The following is a 20,231-nucleotide window of genomic DNA, read 5'->3' as shown; positions in this document are numbered from 1 at the left end:
CGTGTTACAATAAATTCAAGGAGAAGAAAGCCTGACCAAGCTGTGAACATCAATTATTTTCACTATGTAGAATTGCTGTTAGACTACTTCATATGTTGATTTGTAGCGTGCACACTACAGTACAAGAACCCACAGACCATAACAGACCCAAAGATTTCATCTGCAAACCAGAGAGAAGGGAGCATTACAATGATTAGTAAGAGTGGCGTCTCTCCAGGAGATGTGATGAATTACAGGATGTGCAGCAAGTTCTGACGACAACCTCTCCAGTTAATTAGCTTGGCAGCGTTTTGTGTCAAGCTGCCATTGTGTGGTCTCTTTGCTGGACAGCGATCATGCATGTTTTTTGACATTATGATTTGTGTACAGGTACAGAATGAGAGCGCAGATGTGCTCAGTTTAGTTAATTAAAATTCAACTAATAGCAAGGGACAACAAACACAATAACAAAACGAATACAAAACAAACATAATTTCCAATTATAAAGGCCTGTCCCAAATATTAAGACCTCAGGTACAATGTATAAAAGAGGAAGGGAACAGAGCGATGTGCGTGCAAACTGTTAAAATGTAACAAAAGTGTAAAAGTGTGCAACACAGCGACCTACGCCCCTTTGTTGAGCATCTGTTGTAACTTGTTCATGTGAGGTCTTACCCTGCCTGTGTTTGCTGTATCACATTTGCTTTCATATATATTTGATTGGTCGTGTACAAGTAATTCAAAATGTAGTGCTGTAGTGTTTTCTGCTTTCAGCTAAATATGAGGTTGAAGCATCTTGTCTTCATCAGCTGATTTCTTGGTTCCACATCTGTTTTTTTTCCTTCTCCGAGCTTCAGACACATCTGGTGTTGTGCTCATTGATGGCACTAAGAATGTGGATGTCATGTTCCTGTGTCAGAGCCAAACAGATAGTGACAGCAAAATGGCCACAGAAATGTAAGCTGACATACAGACATCACTTCCTCAATATGTATGAGCAACCTCACCGCTAACCATGTCTGATCAGACTGAAACAGTGCAGATGGGCTAGGTTACTTGCATTTACTAACAAAGATTGGTTATGACAAAATACCATAACCAATCCGTAGTGAAGTTTGTAGTAGTTTGACAAGAACTTTTGTTTGAAGACCAGAATTAAAGAAATGAAAGAAATGTTGAGCAGAAGTTCGGGAAGAGATGAGTAAAACCCAAGTGAAACTGGGCAGAGCCAAAGAACACATGAGGAGCACAGAGGAGCAGCCACAATTAGCCTGATCTCCGAAATATAAATTATTCAGGAACTCGGGGAGCTGAAATTTTAAAGGGTTTCTAAGCTAAACTCAACAAACAGAGTTCTTCTTTTGATGATAAAGTATTTCAGAATCATTCACACCTACATACTGTTGCTGTTGAAAGGAATTCATGCAAACACTTCTTTGTTCAGATAATTGTTTTTTGCATTTTTATATATATTTTTTGTTTTTGTACATGATTCCTTTGCTCTTGCTGCTGCTGCCCACTTTCCCCACGGGCAAGTTTTTCAAAAGTTGGCTCTGGAAATCATTTCCTCATGAGAACCTCTCAGTGGCTTGATACTTAGTCAGCAAGTGAGATCTTCATAGTCGTCGTGGCTTGTTTTATGACAGAGTGAAGTTAATGCTCACCACGCTATTAATGAATTCCCTAAAAATAGTCCTGCATGTGATGACTCCTCAGGGAGGCTGTTAACTGAGATGTGAGGGTTACAGGAGGCAGAGGGTGTGTGACAGTGTGTTTGGTTGTGTGTGTCTCTAAGTGACTTATTGTGCTCTTGTTTTTGTGTTTGTGTCTCGGGGATTGTGTTCCTATATTTGTGGTAGCAGTTTGTAGGCAACTGTGAGGCGACTCACTACAAAGTCAGCTGCAATCAGTAACGTAGTTTAGTGAAGTGTTAAATGTCAGTTGGGGATTGTTTTAAGTTATTCGAGGCCATTTGAACTAGAATGTTGTAGATAGTAAGAATTAAATACAATGTGCAGGACTGTATAGTGGTTTTTGTCTGTAGGCTGTGGCTGCTGACGTCCCTTCAGCGCTCTGTGCTCCAATAAAAAGTGGACCAGTGATGAAACTTTGTTTCTTCCCATTAATTGGGTCACTTTATTAATAATTCAGCAGAATTTGGTGCTAATATCTCTTGTCACATTAGTAAGAGTGGATCTACTGTGAGCCTTGCATTAACTGATGCCCCTTTAACACTGGACAAAAAATCCACTAACGTCTGCGTTTTGACATCATTCATCTGTGTTCATTCCTGCTTCAAATGACTCTTCATCAGTCACAGGTGTTTATCGGCTCCAGCTCTGATTGGCAGTAATAGAAACACAAGAAACACACTAATTTTTACCCCTTTTCCGGTGCGACGCTATAATGCGCATTTAAGTTCTGGACATTTGTGTGTAATAGTTTTCCATCAATCTCCATTCAAGTGGCGCTCCAACATCGTTCGGTCGGCATTGAGTTTGAAGGCTGAAGTACAGATACAAAAAAGGAGCCACTGTCACACCGTCACCAGCCTTCATGCAACAACAGGCATTTGGAGCAACTTGTCTTCAGAATAACAGGCTGTCGGTCCAGTGGGACTTTTTCAGACTATTGTGCCTTTCGCATTATGGGCCCTTGGAACAATGGGCCGTCCCTGACTGAATGAAGATAGTTTTTGTTATCCTCTTCATACTGCAGCTTCACCTATTCAGAGGAGAGTGGTGTCCTGTCATGCCATTACATATCCTGTGAGTGTGTAGGCGTTTGCCCTTACTACTAAAGCAGTTACTGTTGTTTTCTATCAGTGTGTTGGAGTTAATATATGATAAACAGAGGTCGGGCTTTTGGGAAAAAAGGAAATAAAAAACAAACCATTTCAGTTGATGCAAAGCTCACAGACGTTCCATTCTTACAAGAGATATAAGCACCAAATTCTGCTAAATTATTAGAAAAGTAACCGAATTAATGAGTCAGACTTCAAAACATCCATTCAAACAGTTATATCCTTGTTTTTCCTTTTACACGATGGCAGATGCTGGCTGTTGTGTTGCTGTATGTTGGTCATTTCCACATACAGTAACATCGTGTGCGTAACTCCCCATATTCTATGAGCTAAACGGACATTTTGGGAATTGGGGAAGCTATAACATACTGAGAAATTTCAACCAAAATTCAGTAATGTCATATTTAACATATTTCTTTAGAAATATAGTTAGTGAAGTAGTGAAGAACGACAGGAGACAGTGAGAGAAGTGCAAAACCAGCCAGACTCGAGGGATGGACGACGTGGTCTGAATGCTCAGTTCACTGTCGCCTACATTATCATTAATTACACCCAGTATGATTAGCATGAATTACTAAGCCCATAATGTTGGGACCTTTGTGTTAATAGTGTTGGACACCCAGCGACTGAAATAGACTGCTGAAATGCATGCTGGGTAACAGCGTGAGGCAGGGGTCTTCCACTTGGTCGGAACAGAGGGAGGGATCATCTATCTGTCATTTTATCATTATAAATCCATGCAGGGGTTGTGTGCATCCAGAGCTGATTAGTCCAGACAGAAATACTTCCAGCTGTTCTTTTAATAATGTTCGCTGTGGCCTTTCGATAGCTGGCAGGCATAATGCAACACGTCGTTTTACTACGCAGTGTGTGCATTTATGCATGAGCTAAGACACGATACGTTAATAACAAGCAATGGGCTGGTGTTCGGACAGATGTAACTACTGAGAGGTGTTGAGAAGCTGTTGTACAACAAAACTCGCACAGCACTGCTGATCACATTCACGTCAAGATTAACTGAGGACAAATATTCAGATGTGATCTTGTTTTGTTCATACACATGTTAAATGGATAGTCTGTCGAGGTTGTGCGAGGAAACGTTTTCTGCATCTAATTCTGCATCATTAATGATAACTTTTTTTCCTATAGAATTTCTTTTTACATGGAAATATCACACTGGTCCATTAAATGCACAGTATGTAATTTCTGCCCCTAGGGGTCTCAGTTAAAACAAAAAGCAGCATAGGGTCAAACAACCACCGTTTCTGATGAAAGTCTGTCGACGTGACGAGCGTGAACAGAAATGTTCACGGATGAGGGGATGTTTTAATCAAAGTTGAAACGCACCAATAAAGTTATAGATTTCTGTGGGTTTGAACATCGTTGGAAACATTTGGGATAATGTTAATACACAACTTAATATTATGTAGAGCAAAGGCCGAGTCTAGAGCTGAAGCGATTCTTATATTTCTTTAATCATAATTTATGATAGTAAATGAGAAGTCTTTGTGTGTGAGGTTGATATTTTGCAATTTTTCCCTTTTTTTTTCATTCAACATTGTTCCAACCTGAAGACATTTATTATTAATCATCATTATTTTAAAATAATAGAGATCCCACATATACCAAAGCTGGATTTTTGATTCCATGTATATTAATGTGTGTAAATGATGCACGAGACAGTGAAGCCATTTGACACAAGAGGTCTCGAGTCTGTGTATTTTACTGTTCATACTGTCAGACCGTCAACCTTCAAGCTAACCGAAAGAGGAAAAACTGCAGCTCATGACCAAGCATGAACCCAAATGTATTCATGCGGCTGTTGATGCAATGTTCATGAATGTGCAGCAGATAAAATACAATGGATAAACACATTTTGGGTAAGTTGTGTTATTTATGTTCAGTGGTGCTGGCTTCATCAGACAAAACATAACTGTAAGAAGGATGCTGATTTGTTATTACTGCATCATTACTAATATCACTGTAACAGTTTCAGTTCACCTCCCTCACTAAACTTGTTTAGTGTCTACTAACCTGTGAAGCTGACACACATCACTTTAATAACACGTTTCTGCTGTTACTGCACAGACGCACAGTTTCTCTCGTTCATCCTTTCTGGCATGTGTAAAGACTCATAACTCCTGAAGAAACCTGTGTAATGTAATTACATGGCACAGTAATTTGATGATTGACAATTAATGCAGGCCTGTTAATCATTTTATGCTCATTTAGATTTCAAGATTCATTTACCTAATTTAACCTGGTGCAAGTGTTAATTAGACAGCAGCACCAATCAGAGTATTGCCTTAATCAGGTTCTGATGAAATTATGAGTGTTTATGTAAATGTCATGATTGAATCTACAAAGTGTAAAATCTACAAAGCTGAGCCTGTTTTCTGCCTCTAGCACACAACACCCAGAGACGAACAGTGATGCAGAATGAACTCTGCACTGAACTTCACATCTGCTGTCTGTGTGTTTGTAGATTGATCCCTCAGTGACAACAAACCCACCTGTGTTACTTAGACAGCACATTTTTAGCTTTCGAGCCCGAGTGTGTGTATTTTTCAGCATGACTGGCTTCCGTGTGAATCAAATCCCAGCAGCACTACTCTAACCCAGTGAACATTACTCATTCAGGTTTACAACCACAGCTTTTTGGCAGCTCCTACTGGATCTGACCCTGCCACCTTTCAGAGTAAAGGCGGGTGCAAACGGGAAATCTTTTTCTCATCTTACTCAATACAGCTTATTTCTTTCCATTGTCATGTAGTCTTTCTTCCTTTTTATTTTGTTGCAGTCACTCCTCTCCCGCTGTGAGTGTGTGAAGTATGATTACTAGAAAGCTTTTGCACTGATTCTGCCCAGACACCTTGTTAGTCTAAGAATCACAGGAAATCTTTAATGCAACTGCAATGAACCTCCCTCAACTGTATAGTGCACTACTGATCTGACTCATACCTGAAATCTATGGTTCAGATATCACGATCATGTGCTGAACAGCTATGTTATATAAAACAACTGTCAGATAACTAACTCTCGTCCACTCCTGATGCTTATATTCTTTGTCCTGGTCCGCCCCAGTGACACAGTGTAACTGCTCTCCAAGAGAAGCTCTGATTCAATTTTCTTGGCCAGTTCTGAGTTTGACAGGTGATTCCAACTTTGTCCGATGGCAATTTTTTTGTGTTTCCAGGAACTATAATTGAAACAATAAGCAAACATTTTTGTAAACCTTTCTTTAATTCAAAATTCTGTTGTATATTCCCAGTAAGACATTGACTATTAAATAGCTTTCATTTCACCAGGAATTCCCCAGGTAACAGGATCTTCTTCCACCCTAACAAATCTCAATACAAACCGCTCCTTAACTTGCATATACGAGTGTATACTGGTACATCTGGGAATCTTACGCCTCGTTTCCACATCTGTATAAATACGGAGGCGAGTCATCTAGAAGTCCATTCATTCCTACGGGAAGCTCTGTGATATCTGATGTGCCTGCAAAATATTTCGGTCAGGAATTTGTTCTTGAGTATGTTCAAAAAACTTAAGTCTTGCAGTGGATTTGGGAGAGCCCATATGACCATGTGCTCCAGCCTCATGTTCCACATGGCGGGGTGGCGAAAAGCAGACACCCATGGCTAAACAGTAGTTTCTGTCCATCTGTAAAGAAATGCACCTTCTTGCTTTGGACACTAGGGGCATTATCCCTATAGATATGGATCTACGGACACCAGTCACATACATTGTGTAATGCCCTGCAGTTGACGTGTGAGCAGAATAAAAAGTTTGCTGCTCTGGTTCAACAGGTGCACCGGACTTATACAACAACACCTTGATGTCAACTCGTGTAACGTCCTTGTCTCTGCTCCGCTCTGTGTCTGTGGCCTCCCACAGTGAAACACACCAACAGGCAGCAGAGGAGAGAAAACGCTCAGAAAGTGCGACTGTGAATGACAGTAAAATGCAGCAGACTCTCACACTGAGCTAAAATGAAACGGGTGCCCTTAAATTAGGTAAATATCTTAAAATACGTTGTTTCTTTTTTGCTCATAATCGGACATATCTGGCACTGATCAGCTGGTCAGAGTTCATAGCTGATCTTGCAGAAAACCAGCTGATTCTGGTCCCTGGCCGATCAATCAGTGCATCTCTATTTGCTAATATCACCACCTGAAAGTAGAAATCAGCCTCAGTGCCAAACAAAAACCTATTTTTGGTTATCAGTACAATTATGCTGCATTGGTCTGTTGCTTCACTTGCTGGTTGTGAACACTGAGGTCACTATAAGAAGAGATTAATCTCTTCTTTAATTACATACTGCTGTTGGGGTTAAATGTTGTCAGTGGAGGTCATTAATTCTCAGGAGCCTCCACGTGAGATACAAGCTTTAGCAGGAGAAAACATAATAAAAATGGAGTTATGTTTTTTACATTTCAGTATATTTTGAATTAATTTACGAACTGACGAGTTATCATGGGCAACAATAGCCACCATTGCTGGACAGTGAACCAGAAATGTGCCACATACAGAAACTAGATATGTTGTCAGAATAATATCAAACAGCATTTCATGGATTAGCATGCAGGGGAAGGAAGGCTGTTTATTGTCAGCTGAACTGAATGTCCTCGCCTCCATCACAGTTTGCGCAAAATATCCAGGCTTGATATGTGTCATCTTGTTTTTGGCATATTCACTCTCCCATCTGATCCTTGGGAGGTTTTATTGTCTTCACCTTTACCAGGGTGTCTTTTATCCCCCTTAATCTGATTTTAACACTTCTTGGAAAATAAATATCACCCCTGTCACCCCTCTGTGCCACGCTGTCAGCTTTCTAGTGGTGGTAAAAAACATTCTGGGCTCGGTGCTCATCCCTCTCCTGCCTGTAATTGCTTCATTAGGGCCTCTGCAGTGTCTCTGCCTGGTAGCTGGGGAGATTTAATAAGAGCTCTGAGGATGCTCTCAGACTCTTGCGTCTGGGCTCCTAGGATATTGCTTTGGAATTTCTAATAACTGGGCTTCGTTCCAACGAAGACAGAAAGTCAAAGAACATCAAACTAAGTACACTCCTGGATCCCTTCAGTCTACCACGAGAGGCGAACGCAGCTCTCTCAAGCCTTTTGTTCTGTGGCTACATCCCCAGCGGCTACTGCTTCTTCTACCGCTGGGACTGTAAAGCAGAGTGGAGAGTGGATTGAGTTTCCCATGGTCCATTTTCTGAGTGATGAGTTTCAGTGAGATGCAGGACAGCCATATGATATAATAGGCCCAGGGAACACACAATAAACTTTGTTTCAGTCCACTCCTTCCAAGGAGTCCTCCTCCTCCCTCCTTCTTTATCATCATGTGCAATCTGAGCTGGACTCTCACTTGCTTCATTACCATTTCTTGCCTGAGTGGTGGCTCTCCATTGGTAACAAAATACTGTATACCAGAAACTTCATGTCAGTCAAAAAATGGCCTTAAAGTGAAACTCTCGCCAAAAAGCAACCGAGGCTTTATTTATGATTGGGTATGAGTCAAACCTTCACGTACAAGCACACTCATGACCAAAGAGGCACTTTTAAGATTTACCGTAGTTTCGTTTTGGGGCAAGCTCATTTTGAACGGGAGTACATGGGGCATACCACGACGGCATCAAAATGTCTATTTTTAGACCACTAAGAAGGCTCCACACATCATGAAACTTTACTGGTAGCATCACCAGGGTCTCTACTCATGACACGAGCAGTAAGAACATTGTTTGTGTACACAAAGTGTGTGAAAAAGACGGTTTTGAACTACTTACGCTTAGCTACTGGGACTCCGGCGCGCCGCCGCCATTCCAGGCAAAAAGTGTCGATCTCCGAGTGCGGCCATCATGACGGAGAGTAACGGTGGGACGCTCCTCGGGCTTATTTCCAGATGAATTCGCGGATAATTCGTTGTTCTGTCGTTAGTCAAAAGCAACACTGACGTCCATGTTGTTGCGTCCCACCGTTACTCTCCGTCATGATGGCCGCACTCGGAGATCGACACTTTTTGCCTGGAATGGCGGCGGCGCGCCGGAGTCCCAGTAGCTAAGCGTAAGTAGTTCAAAACCGTCTTTTTCACACACTTTGTGTACACAAACAATGTTCTTACTGCTCGTGTCACGAGTAGAGACCCTGGTGATGCTACCAGTAAAGTTTCATGATGTGTGGAGCCTTCTTAGTGGTCTAAAAATAGACATTTTGATGCCGTCGTGGTATGCCCTATGTACTCCCGTTCAAAATGAGCTTGCCCCAAAACGAAACTACGGTAAATCTTAAAAGTGCCTCTTTGGTCATGAGTGTGCTTGTACGTGAAGGTTTGACTCATACCCAATCATAAATAAAGCCTCGGTTGCTTTTTGGCGAGAGTTTCACTTTAAAGAATGGGGTCATGAGTTTTCAACCCTTTCTTCTGCACTTTTAATGTAGGCAATAAAAATCCTTGCACAGTCCTTGCTCTATTCCCCATCCTCATATTCCAGTTTATCTGTAGGTAGTATGAGGCGTCAGCAGTCTGAGTTGGACAAATCAAGTGGGTATCTTCTGAACTGACTGTCCTTAAAGCATAAAAATTACCACTTTGTTTCACTGTTGAGCTTTAGTGTATGGGATGGTAACAAAAAGAGGGACATTTGGACTGGAAACATTGAAAGATGTTATGTATTATGAACTCATTTCTGGCTTCTCTGAAGATGCTCTGTTGTCCCCATTCAGCGTGCAGAAAACTGTTTTGGTCTGTCAGGGCCAAAAAGACTTTGAATTGATGGACCTGGCTCTGGAGAAGCTCTATAACAATTTGGGACAATTTTAAGTGGTCTGCAAACTCCAATAACCAATGTGACAGTTTAGCAGTCATGACCTTTTCCTACAGTTAAAGGCTGTGTAGTGCTAATGTCCTTGAATGCTTGTATGTAAGTAGCCTTTGGCTGCCTGTTTTCACGTATAAAAAGTATATTTTCCACTTTAAAAAATTTGCCAAACTCTGTCAAGCAAACATGTAGTGACTCGATAGCAGCAGATGACAATTTGTTTGAGTGGTATGACCCTTTTCACGGTGTACATCTTGACTTGTCAATGCAGAAAAAGGACACTTGATAAAAAAGAGCCATCATTAACGTTATTGCTCACACCTGTGTCTGTGACGGGTCAAAATGTCTGCCATTAAAAGGGTCTATACAGGGTGTAGTTTAAAATTAGAACAACTACTGGCTGAAACATTGTCAGTTGGAAATCAGCCCATGTGTACTAATTTATCCATAATTTATCCATAATCTTTGATTTCACTTTCTGCAATTTCTACATTCCGAGTCTGTGTGGAGCTGATGGCAGTTTGATATGACAGGCTGAAAATAGCTGGAGGAACTATCCATTAAATCGCTAAATTACAACAATTAATTACAATCAATAGTGTTTGAAATATTAGCATTTAAGGAATTAATTCTATTGCTCGACTCACTGCATTTCCCTATGGATGAAATCATCAACTAAGTGATTAAATTGTGGGGGAATGACAGCTGGAGCAGTTACATGATAAACCCAGAAGTCAGATACAGTAATTATTATTTTCATTTCTTAAAGCCAAGAAAAACATTAGGGCGAAAATTGTTGTAGAACTTAACGGGAACTTCTTCAACCAGCTGTGTGTCACTACAATGTTGGTATTATATGCAAATGAACAATACACTTCTCTCCACTCATTTACCAGCAAAAATACTCCAAATGACACAAGAGGCGTCATCAGGCAGATTTTAAAGCTGTTGCTTCAACTACAGACACAAAGAGTTTAGTCCGATTTCTTTCATTTGTGTCGAGTGAGGAGCGTCTCACCAAACTCCCATCAAACAGTCTGAACGAGACATCGCTGATAAACTATAAACCAAGACTGTGTCACTGCACTGCCTCTTCTCGCCTAAACTGCTTTCAGAAGCATGTTTTAGCTGCAAAAGACAAAATCCCGAACTGGAAGTGGCGGCCATGTTGTTCCTATATTTTGAAAATGGAGGCTTAAAAATCTACAATCAAACTGCTAAACAAGGCAGTGCTAATCAGATATGAACCATGATCCTGTAGGTTGTCTGAAACATACTTCAGTGTACTGTAGCTCTGATACGATATTCTTTATTAACAGCTGGATGATGAACCAGGCACTGCCCATCTCTCAGTACGTTACCCATCAGTGGGAGGTTTATTGGTCCAGTTTGGTGCAGTGCATTCGGGTTGTTGTGGGTTTTCTACCTTTTGAACAAAAGATAATACCACAGCCCTTTCCCTGTTTTTTCTGGTCATGTTGCACCATTTTCAAACATACTTGTGTCTTTCTCCTACGCAGACAGACCAGTTTTATGTAAGGGCCATCGTCCTGCTGTGAAGTACTAATTTAAGAATGTCCTCTCAAATGAAGCTGCAAACCATTTGAAACACATGACACCTAATCAAATAATGATTAATTGTGATAACATTTTAAGGTTTATTGTAGATTTCAGAGTCATTTGTTTATCTTTGATTTGTTAGTTTTTTAGATACGTTGGTTTAATGAAGAATTCCCATCACAGTAAACGAGTGTGTTAATCCGCTGCAGATTATAATGACCAGAGCTTAGACTGAACACAAGTATGAAGGGTGCTGCCACAGAGTATCTACAGTAGGACTTTACTATATATAGCAGACAGCATGGGGGAAGGGGAACGCTGATCTGACCGTGTGTGTTTGTGTGAAACACACAAGATGACCAGAGGTGTATGTGTGTGCAGTGTGTTCTCGCCTGATTGTGTGTATGTGTGTACATGCATACAGCACTGTAAAAAATGAAGGCGTAGCGTGCATTTAATTCCAGTGAATGTTTGTATGCATATACTTTTCATATGCAAGTTTGCACCAGAAAATACACGTCTGTTTACACGCTGATATTCTCCTCTATCTGTGTCGTGTGTGTGTATGCATGTGTCATACTCACGTGATGACCAGTGAGGTGGAGAAGAGCAGTGTTCCCAGCAGGCCACGCCGGCAGTCTGCGTTCTTCCTCTGGCGCTGGTGCATCTCGCCGCCGCAGTTGTCACAGCAGCGGCACATGCAGAAGAAGAGGCCGATTATCGGCATCAGAATGGCGAACAGCAGGCCCACTGCTGCACATACTAGGAAGCCTATCTCGTAGTAGATGGCCTGAGGTCAGCAGGGGAGGAATGAAAAGAAAATGAGATGAGAACGAAGGACAAATTATTTAGGAAACATAATGGAGATAGAAGGTGAACACAGAATGAGATGAAGCGAGAAAAGAGGGATCAGAGGTGAAAAGAGATGAAACAACAAGAGGGGAAATTGGGAAGGGGGTTGTTGGAGGAAAAGAGAATTGGATCAGGAGAGGAGAGCAGATGAGTTGGAGAGCGAGCGAGAGAAGAAAGGACAGATTAATAGCAGCACACAGGAGAAGAAGGGAAGACACACACACACACACACACACACACACACACACACACAAGGAGGTAGAGGATAAAATGAGCAACAAATCTAAAAATATCTGGTAGGATCTCACCGCTGGAAATTCTCTCTCTACTCTTTGTCCGAAGGGGATTTGTGGATAAACAATAAACAGATTGTGTAACACTTCTCGCAGCTGGAGAATCCTTTATTTACAATTCTTAATACCACGAGCCAATTCAATAATCGACTCGTTGTTACACAACATAAACGGGGAGGACAACAATAGTCTTCTCACATACTACACTGCAGGCTGGCAGATAGTGGGACGGTATTCACATACATTTCCAGCAAACAACAAAATTTCCAATATGCACTGAGAGGATAGCAACAGATGAAGGATGATGAGGGGGAAATACTCAAAGGATTCACAGCCATCCATGTAGCCCTGTGGTGCAGTTTTTTCCCACTCTAATGAAGAGAAAAGACAGCATTTCTGATGAAAAACCTACTTCAATTGGACTGGACTACAAGGCAGTTAGTGCGCTGCAGAAAACTCCACCGTAACAAGCACTTTAGGCTCGTACCGAGTCGTAAAAGTCCAGGTTTCTCTTGAAACAAGGTAACAAATCAGCCCCTTGGGTGAGATGATTACACCTGTTTCAGTGCAGTTAATCCTTTTTTAAAAAATATATTGCAGATAGTGTAGTTTTCACAAAAATTAGGTACATCACTCAACATGGTCCAGTTTATTATCAGGAATTATGGAAACGTGAGACGCAGGAGAAATTATCTTTGTTAAGCTGCGGTGGCAAATTTATGTTACTACAGTAGGTACAAGTTGAATATTGTTCAATGAAAACTTTATGGCTGAAATTGAAGAATTACATTAGTCCATCGCACCTTTTATGAAGTGAGGAATTTACATCGGCTTTGTTAGGTACAGGATAAAACTAAAGCAGTCTAATAGCACTAGATCATACCGCAATGGAGGTCGTAAAAATATGACCAATCCATTTATATGAGTACGAGTAGACCAATAGTAGAAACTCTTCTGAGTATAACGCTTCACAGTCTTTTACTGACACTTTCCCAAATTGTTTGAAATGTTTTGCTAGTTTCAAATTCAGAATAAGCATATGATTACAAAAATCAATGAAGTTGATGAGGTAAAACATGAAATATATTGTGTTTGTACTGTTTTCAATTGAGCATCTGTCAAAATATTAGAAAATGATCACATTTCTGTTGTGTTTATGTTTTACACAGCGTCCACACTGTTGGAATCAGGGTTGTTGCATAAAGACGAATCAACAAATGCCTGAAACTGTTAAACCAAAAGCTGAACAACATAAACATCATTAAGTAAGAATTTATCACACAACTGTTGTATCAGACTGCTTTAGTCTTAGCGAGGTGTCTCTTATAAACTTGGCCTTTGAAAAATAAAAATGAATTAGAAAATGGATGGTGGACAAGCTTCATTCTTCAATTTTGTTTGACAAAATGCAGTTTCGTCCTGTAGAGCGATGTCATTCAACTTCTCATGCACTTGTAAAATTCACATATACAGAATCTGCAGTGGATTGTGAGATGGTTGGGTTAGAGGCCAGTTGTTACAGTTAACAGTTAATAGGAGTGTATTGAGACCAGAGATATTATTAATTGTGGTGAGGACCAGCAGGATGAAAATGTCATGGACTGAGCCTGTTAACACAGGAGTGAGCAGAGGAATGCTGACTTTTGTTTGCATATCATAAATATGTGTAGTAGTATTCAGTATTTCTGTATTCAGACAGGTTGACTGTACTGCATGAATTGGGATTGTGCTTCATATATGAATTGTAAACTGTGAAATCTGCACATCCTTCATCGCTAAGCCTCAATTTTTCTCGACTTTGATTGAGTATGAGAAATATTCAAGTTGACTCAACATGATTTTTTACAAGTTCTCCCTGATACATTGAGGGAGTTAAATTGCTGCTGTTGGCAGATTCTCTGTAGAGCTTCCACCTCCTCTTGTCATGTACCACAGTGCTCCCACTTAATCTGCCCCTTTCTAAACCTGCACTCAGCACAGGCTTTGGAAATTGGCAAAATTGAATAGGGGATTGGTAATTCCCACACCGTATGTAACTTGTCACAATGATGTTCAATAGCGTCTCGTTATGAAAGGATCAAAGCAGGGCTGCTATCACTGCTCCTAAATGGACGAACTGCTCTCCCAGCTGATTCGCACTAATCTTAATCGCCCTCATAAGTCAATGACCCTGCCTTCTCCAGGGACCTGCGGCTTTTCCTTTTTAACATGCAGGCTGAAAAGAAATGGCTTCTGAACTTGTCTGAGAGGAGTATTCTTCTCCGGTTCATTTGGAAATCTCTGCAAACTTGGAAGACTCAGGCGGTGTGCATAATCCAACCTCCGAAGGCTTGTGTTGGATGAGCTCCTGGCTCTATCAGAAACGTAGTTTACAAGATTAGGAAGGAAAAGTCTGACATTCATGCCTGTCCTGAACCTTGAGAAATCAAACATGGGGTCCATGGAAACAGAGAGATAAAGAGGGAACCAGAGTTTTGAAGATGTAGAGAGGAAAAGTAAGAAGAAAAACAAAGAGAGACTCTGAGTGTGTATGTGTGTCCCATGTCATCTAAAAGCACCAATGTCAACCCAGTTGTTGAGGACATTGTGCAAATCTGCACTTGCATTCTCATTCTGCTTCTGGGCTCTGCTTGTTATTGGGTGAATCTTCACAAAAAAAAGGTCAAAAATGTTTTATTTTTTTCCACCACCACTCTTCAAGGGCCTGCAGCTCAGACTATTTTTGGACTATAGCTTTGTCTTGGCAAGTGCCCAAAAGAAGAAGGTGACCTTCCAATTAGAAGGAACTGGATGATGAGGTGGCAGCATGTCTGAGTGGTGAAGACGGGCTATTCTGTAAATGTAATCAGATTAAATCAAAGCAGCAGCCACAAGGAAAGTTTCCTCAAGCCAGATGCTGCTCATCAACTGTGAGCCAAATGCTAATATGCAAACTTTTAAGAACCATTGCACATTATTAACATCATGGTTCTTTGTTTTGTTTTATTTTTAATCACTATTATGGCCAGAGCCTGTTGCTTAATTGCAAGTTGGATTGGGAAAGTATGAACACCACTCAGGAGTTAGTGTAAATCCACGTGATGTCACCCGTTTGTGGACTACTGTTTTAAAGCCTCGGCATTAAAGCTGTCAACATCTTTCTATCGGAGCCAGAAGTGACCATATTTGGATGAGAGAGTAGAGCTGATGAGGACATTTGATTGGATCTTACTGAGAACCTGAGGACATGTTGTGGTGGTGACTAGCTATGTCTTTTATTTTGAAGGGGACCATACTTTGCTAAATGAAAATCAATGCTGCATTTAAGAAGACTTGAAACTAACGATTGAGACCATAAACCAATTTGGAAACTGTTACTGAGGTAATAAATCAGTGAGAAGTAGGGTCATTTTCTCATAAGCTTACATACAATCAGACTTATTTTAGCAACCAGTAGTGTTACCACTAGGGTTGGGCGGTAGGCTCCGTCTACTTATTATACTGTATGTGCTCTGAAAGCACAAGAGAAACATTACATTTCTTATGATATCTTTATGATTTTTAAAGTAGCGAGACTGTAATTCTGCAAACATCAGGAATCAAAACGCGACTGTTTAAATCTGCTTTATGGAGACTTTCAATGAAGATTACACAAGAGCAGTTCACTGATTAGCAGCAAAAAAAGTCTCCAGTCAGGAAAAGTCTGTGCTGTACTTAATGGTTGAAAGGGTCTTTGATGGCATTAATGTGTGACATATGTACATAACGGTACATAAGTTCAGTGCCACTTATAAACCTACTATACCTTCACTTTGTTACGGTGGCTCTGCAGCTGAGCTGATACAGACGGAGAGACTGGGTGGTTTATTTGACCGGGCAATCAAGAAAGCGGCTCCAGTATGAATGACGGGCACTGGATGACTTTCACCTTTGTGCAGTACTTTCATTGGTGTCACTTTTGATTTGGGATTACGATCTATGACAAGCCAGCTATATAAATAAATTGGATGAACTTTATGCAAAGAAGACAAACTGATTTGTCCTCACTGAAGCAAAGAACATTATGCATTTTGTAAACACTGGTTGGCTGAGTGTGTTTCAGGTATTGTAATTATAAATCACATATTTCTGGAGGGACCGGGAAACTGATTATCTCCTTCTTTCTACTTTAACAGGACATAAAATACACACGGAGGGGTTCGCTTCGGTTATTTCTTGAGTGAGGTGTTCGACAGATGGCATGACGGCAGCGCTGCACACTGTGTGCAGGAGTCCAGGTCAACATCAGCACACAAAAGATCAAGTGTGTGTTCAGATGTGGCTCATCCTTGCTGTGGTTTGGGTGGATATCAGAGCAGATACTGTGGAGAAGCAAATTAGATGGCTGACTCTGTTCATGTGTTTATGTTTATACACTGTTAGACATTTTTTAAACAGTTTTGCTTTATTGCAAATAACTGCAGCATTTAAACTGATGATTATTAACACAGATTGAGTGGTAACAGTTACCATAAGTTGTCAAATCCATATTGGTATTTTTCCATCAGTCTGACATGGCTTTGACAGGAATGTGCTAGTTTATGTTACAAACTCATCACAGCCACAACTCCTTAGCAGCCAAGTAGGGCAATGAAGGATACTGTTTCACAATGAGTGTAAGGAGGGAGACTCGGGGCCATGGCACTGGTTTATAAAGGTGTGAATTACATTCCAGGGCACTGACAAAACTCTTCCTCTGTGATTCAGTCAGCATTGTTGCTCCTCTGTGAAGCTGAAAAGATCTAAATTAGGACGTGTCCCAGATGAAACAGGAGCTACAGTTGTGGCCATGCTAACTCGGTGGTTGTTAGGTGGATAGGATGGCTTGGTGAGAGTCGTAGGGTTGCACAACTAAACATGAATCCAGTAAAGATTGTGAAAGAAAATATAAGTGTAACAAAGTAATTTGGGTAGAATTGTGCAACCCTGGTGACTCGGGACAGCGGAGCATGATGAGAAAGGGGATGGGTTGCTGTAAGGCCAGTGTGCAGACTTTACCTGAAGGGTCAGCACTATGTTCTCTGGCTGAGGGAGGCCAGAGCAGATCAGATGAAGAGGGCATGCAGAAGACAAAGGCAACGCAGCGTCAAAGAAAGAGCAAAGCCACCAAAACAAAAACATGTGGATGAAACAGAGCAACAAAAAGAGAAATCAAAGAATTCAAAACTGGCATGCGTATCCACGTAGCTGCATATTGTCGCACTGCACACAGACGGCTTCTCCCATAATTGAGAGGAAGATACAGAGTGAACTCTCACTGTACTTCTGTTAGATCTCAGGGACTGTAAGAGCTAGAAAACATCTTTGGCTGTCAAAGTGGTTCAGCATATAAACTCAAATGACGTATCTCTCTCTAAATTCACAGGTTGTGCCAGAAGCAATTACCATTTTTTTCTGAGCTGTCAGTCAAAAGATGGCCTTGCCTTTGCTCGTAAAATGTGTTAAATCCTTGGTTGAGAGAAGTCCGTGGCTACAGAATATCTCCAAGGTTCCTATCTAACGATTTATATCATGAATCACAAATATGATGCAATAAGGTAAAGACACGGGCACAGCAAAACACTCATTCACAATATTACCTTTTGGTACTCCGTCTGAATGGCTCCAAACTTGTCCTTTGCCAGTCTGACAATAAGATCTGCAACAACACAGAGAAGACAAACACAACATGAAGAGATGTGTTTGTGTTTTTCTATATCAGCATTGCAATGAATACATTTTAGCACGGAAGGCACCAGTTGCAATCCAACTGACTTTACAGGGTATGTCGCTGTATTCTCACAGTATTAAAGTGGAAAAGACACCTTTTACTCTGGTAAATGACAACTTCCTCAGTAAATGTCCTTTTTGTGGTGAATTCAAACTCCTTTATGCTTTGTATACATTGTATTGCTTTATTTTAACACCCAGTTTATGGTAATTTTCAGCCTGTATATTATGTGTTATGTTTAGAAACTTTCCCCCTAAACTGCAGAATATTACATTTGAAAAATGATTTCTGTCAAGCTGAGCAGCAAGTTGACATCTTTGACAAGATGGTGTCAGGAAATCGTGAGCCAAACTCTGACACGGCAGTGTCCCTTCATCCCTGTCGCTTCCCTCTGGGTTTACATCAGGGGAAGTCTGACAGGATGAGGAACTCTTATTTTATTTATTCCTGGACTGACATCACGTTGGGATCCTGTTGGTTCATATTCTGGTTACTTCTGAAACTCAGAGGAACGCTAAGTGGAACTCTATTTTGGGAAACAGTTGTTGGATGTCGTGACAGTTTAAGATATTCATTAAACTCTAATGGATGAAATGACAACTACCTACTGCATAAATGATCTCTTGCATTAGGAAAAAGCCAGTGCTACAAAACTGCAAACTTTAATTATGTAAACCAGTGAGTTAGTTATTAAGAACGACAGTAACATAAAAAGTTTAGACTTGTAGACTTTGCTGATTAAATTTAGTAGTTTCAATTATGATTATTTTTAGGGCTGCAAATAATGATTTACTAGATTATTTCTTGATTAATTGTTTTGATTTTTGGCCTTAAAATTCACAGAAAGTATTGAAAAATGTCCTTCACTGTTTCTCAAAGCTCAAGATGACGTCTTGTTGTGTCCATAACCCAAAGACATCCAGTTTACTGTCATAGAGGAGGAAAGAAACCAGAGAAAGTTCACACTTAAAACTCTCATCAGAGAATTTCCCTTAAAAAAATACTCAAACCGATGAATCGATAATCAGAATAGTTGACCAGTGACACATTGTAATGTTTGTTCATGACTGTAATGATACAAGGTTGCAAACATCCTATAACTTTGTGGCTCTGATTGACTTCCTGTAACAACAGCTGATGAGGTTCATGGGCTCTCCTCTGCTCGGTGCCATTCACTGACTCATCAAAACTACACGAGTTGCAACAACAAAGCAGAGACATTTATAATAGATACTGCAAACTACTTTAACCTTAACTTTCAGATGGTAGAAACAGTTTGAGTCAGTCCACTTAAATAAGGAAATCATGGAGACGTTGCAAAACCAGCCAAACAAACATCTCTCATCAGATCGTGTCAGATTTATGTCTCTGCTCGCTTTCATATCTGCACCTGAAGCTGCTCTGGCTGTGACTCATCACATAATGATGACAGAGACAGAAAGTCTTCTGCTAGCTGCTTTCCAAAAATAAGATGCACACAACAAAGCGGCTTTTCCTCTTTCTGCAGTGCAGTGTGTCTTTTTCTGAGGGAAGATTATCTCCTCGAGGTGAATTGTTGACAAGAAGTGTTTTAATTTAACACAAAACAGACTTATGATCCCTGCCAATTATTCAAAGCATGATATTTGTATTACTGGGAGGACGCTCCAGGCTTATACTTCACCTAGTTATCACAGCTGTTTAGGAAGAGAGGTGCTCATCTTTTAAAGTACTCATGTCTAATTGCCTTTATTAAAACACTTATTAATGCAGGATTATGTGACTGAGAGCATGTTTTCTTCCTCAGACTTGTATTGGATTTGTATAGTTCCACACTTGACCTTTCTGCTACTACCAAAGATTAATACTAGTTGTGACAGAGCTTGAACAGGTGCAGCTCGAGTGCCTTGCTTAAGGGCAGTAAACGGCCTAAGATTGTCATTTTTCCTTCAAGAATTTTCCCACCAAGTTCTGCTTTATAGGTCAGCCCTCCACCACAGTTTTCCAGCGTATAGGTCAGTTCCTCCACCCCAGGATGGCTGTCATCAGTCACTTTTGTGTGCTCAGAGGTGAGGGGTAAAATGATCCTGGCTTTAAAGGAGTCGAGCTCAGCTCCATTTTTTCTTGTTCTGCTGCCCCTTTGTGTGCATTTCAAAGAAGCCCCTGACCTCGTAGTGAAGCTGTGTTTGAAATCCTTTTGAACCCGAGATACAA

The 20,231-nt window shown here is 40.7% G+C and overlaps 1 protein-coding gene and 1 long non-coding RNA gene across 10 annotated transcripts in view; one reads left to right on the top strand and one right to left on the bottom strand.

Annotated features, from left to right (window-relative positions):
• Nucleotides 1-17,312, top strand: part of LOC311257884 — a 34,790-nt gene extending 17,478 nt beyond the window's left edge. The window contains exon 3 of the long non-coding RNA XR_014622671.1: nucleotides 16,465-17,312. This is a non-coding gene — a long non-coding RNA (uncharacterized lncRNA). The remainder of the gene's footprint in view (nucleotides 1-16,464) is intronic.
• Nucleotides 1-20,231, bottom strand: part of prom1a (prominin 1a) — an 86,753-nt gene that overhangs the window by 36,409 nt on the left and 30,113 nt on the right. For 8 of the 9 annotated variants that reach the window (XM_084353829.1, XM_084353828.1, XM_084353831.1 and 5 more), the window contains exons 2-4: nucleotides 17,908-17,966; nucleotides 17,327-17,353; nucleotides 11,750-11,955 (exon numbers count right to left, since the gene is read on the bottom strand). In XM_084353829.1, coding sequence (XP_084209955.1) covers nucleotides 11,750-11,955; nucleotides 17,327-17,353; nucleotides 17,908-17,966 — 292 coding nt within the window. The remainder of the gene's footprint in view (nucleotides 1-11,749; nucleotides 11,956-17,326; nucleotides 17,354-17,907; nucleotides 17,967-20,231) is intronic. The other variant, XM_084353832.1, reaches the window with a different exon arrangement.

The sequence above is a fragment of the Pagrus pagrus genome (assembly GCF_965226575.1).
Source record: "Pagrus pagrus genome assembly, chromosome: 5".
Lineage (NCBI taxonomy): Eukaryota > Metazoa > Chordata > Actinopteri > Spariformes > Sparidae > Pagrus > Pagrus pagrus.
Note: the sequence above shows the minus strand (reverse complement) of the source record. Positions and strands in the feature narration are given on the sequence as shown.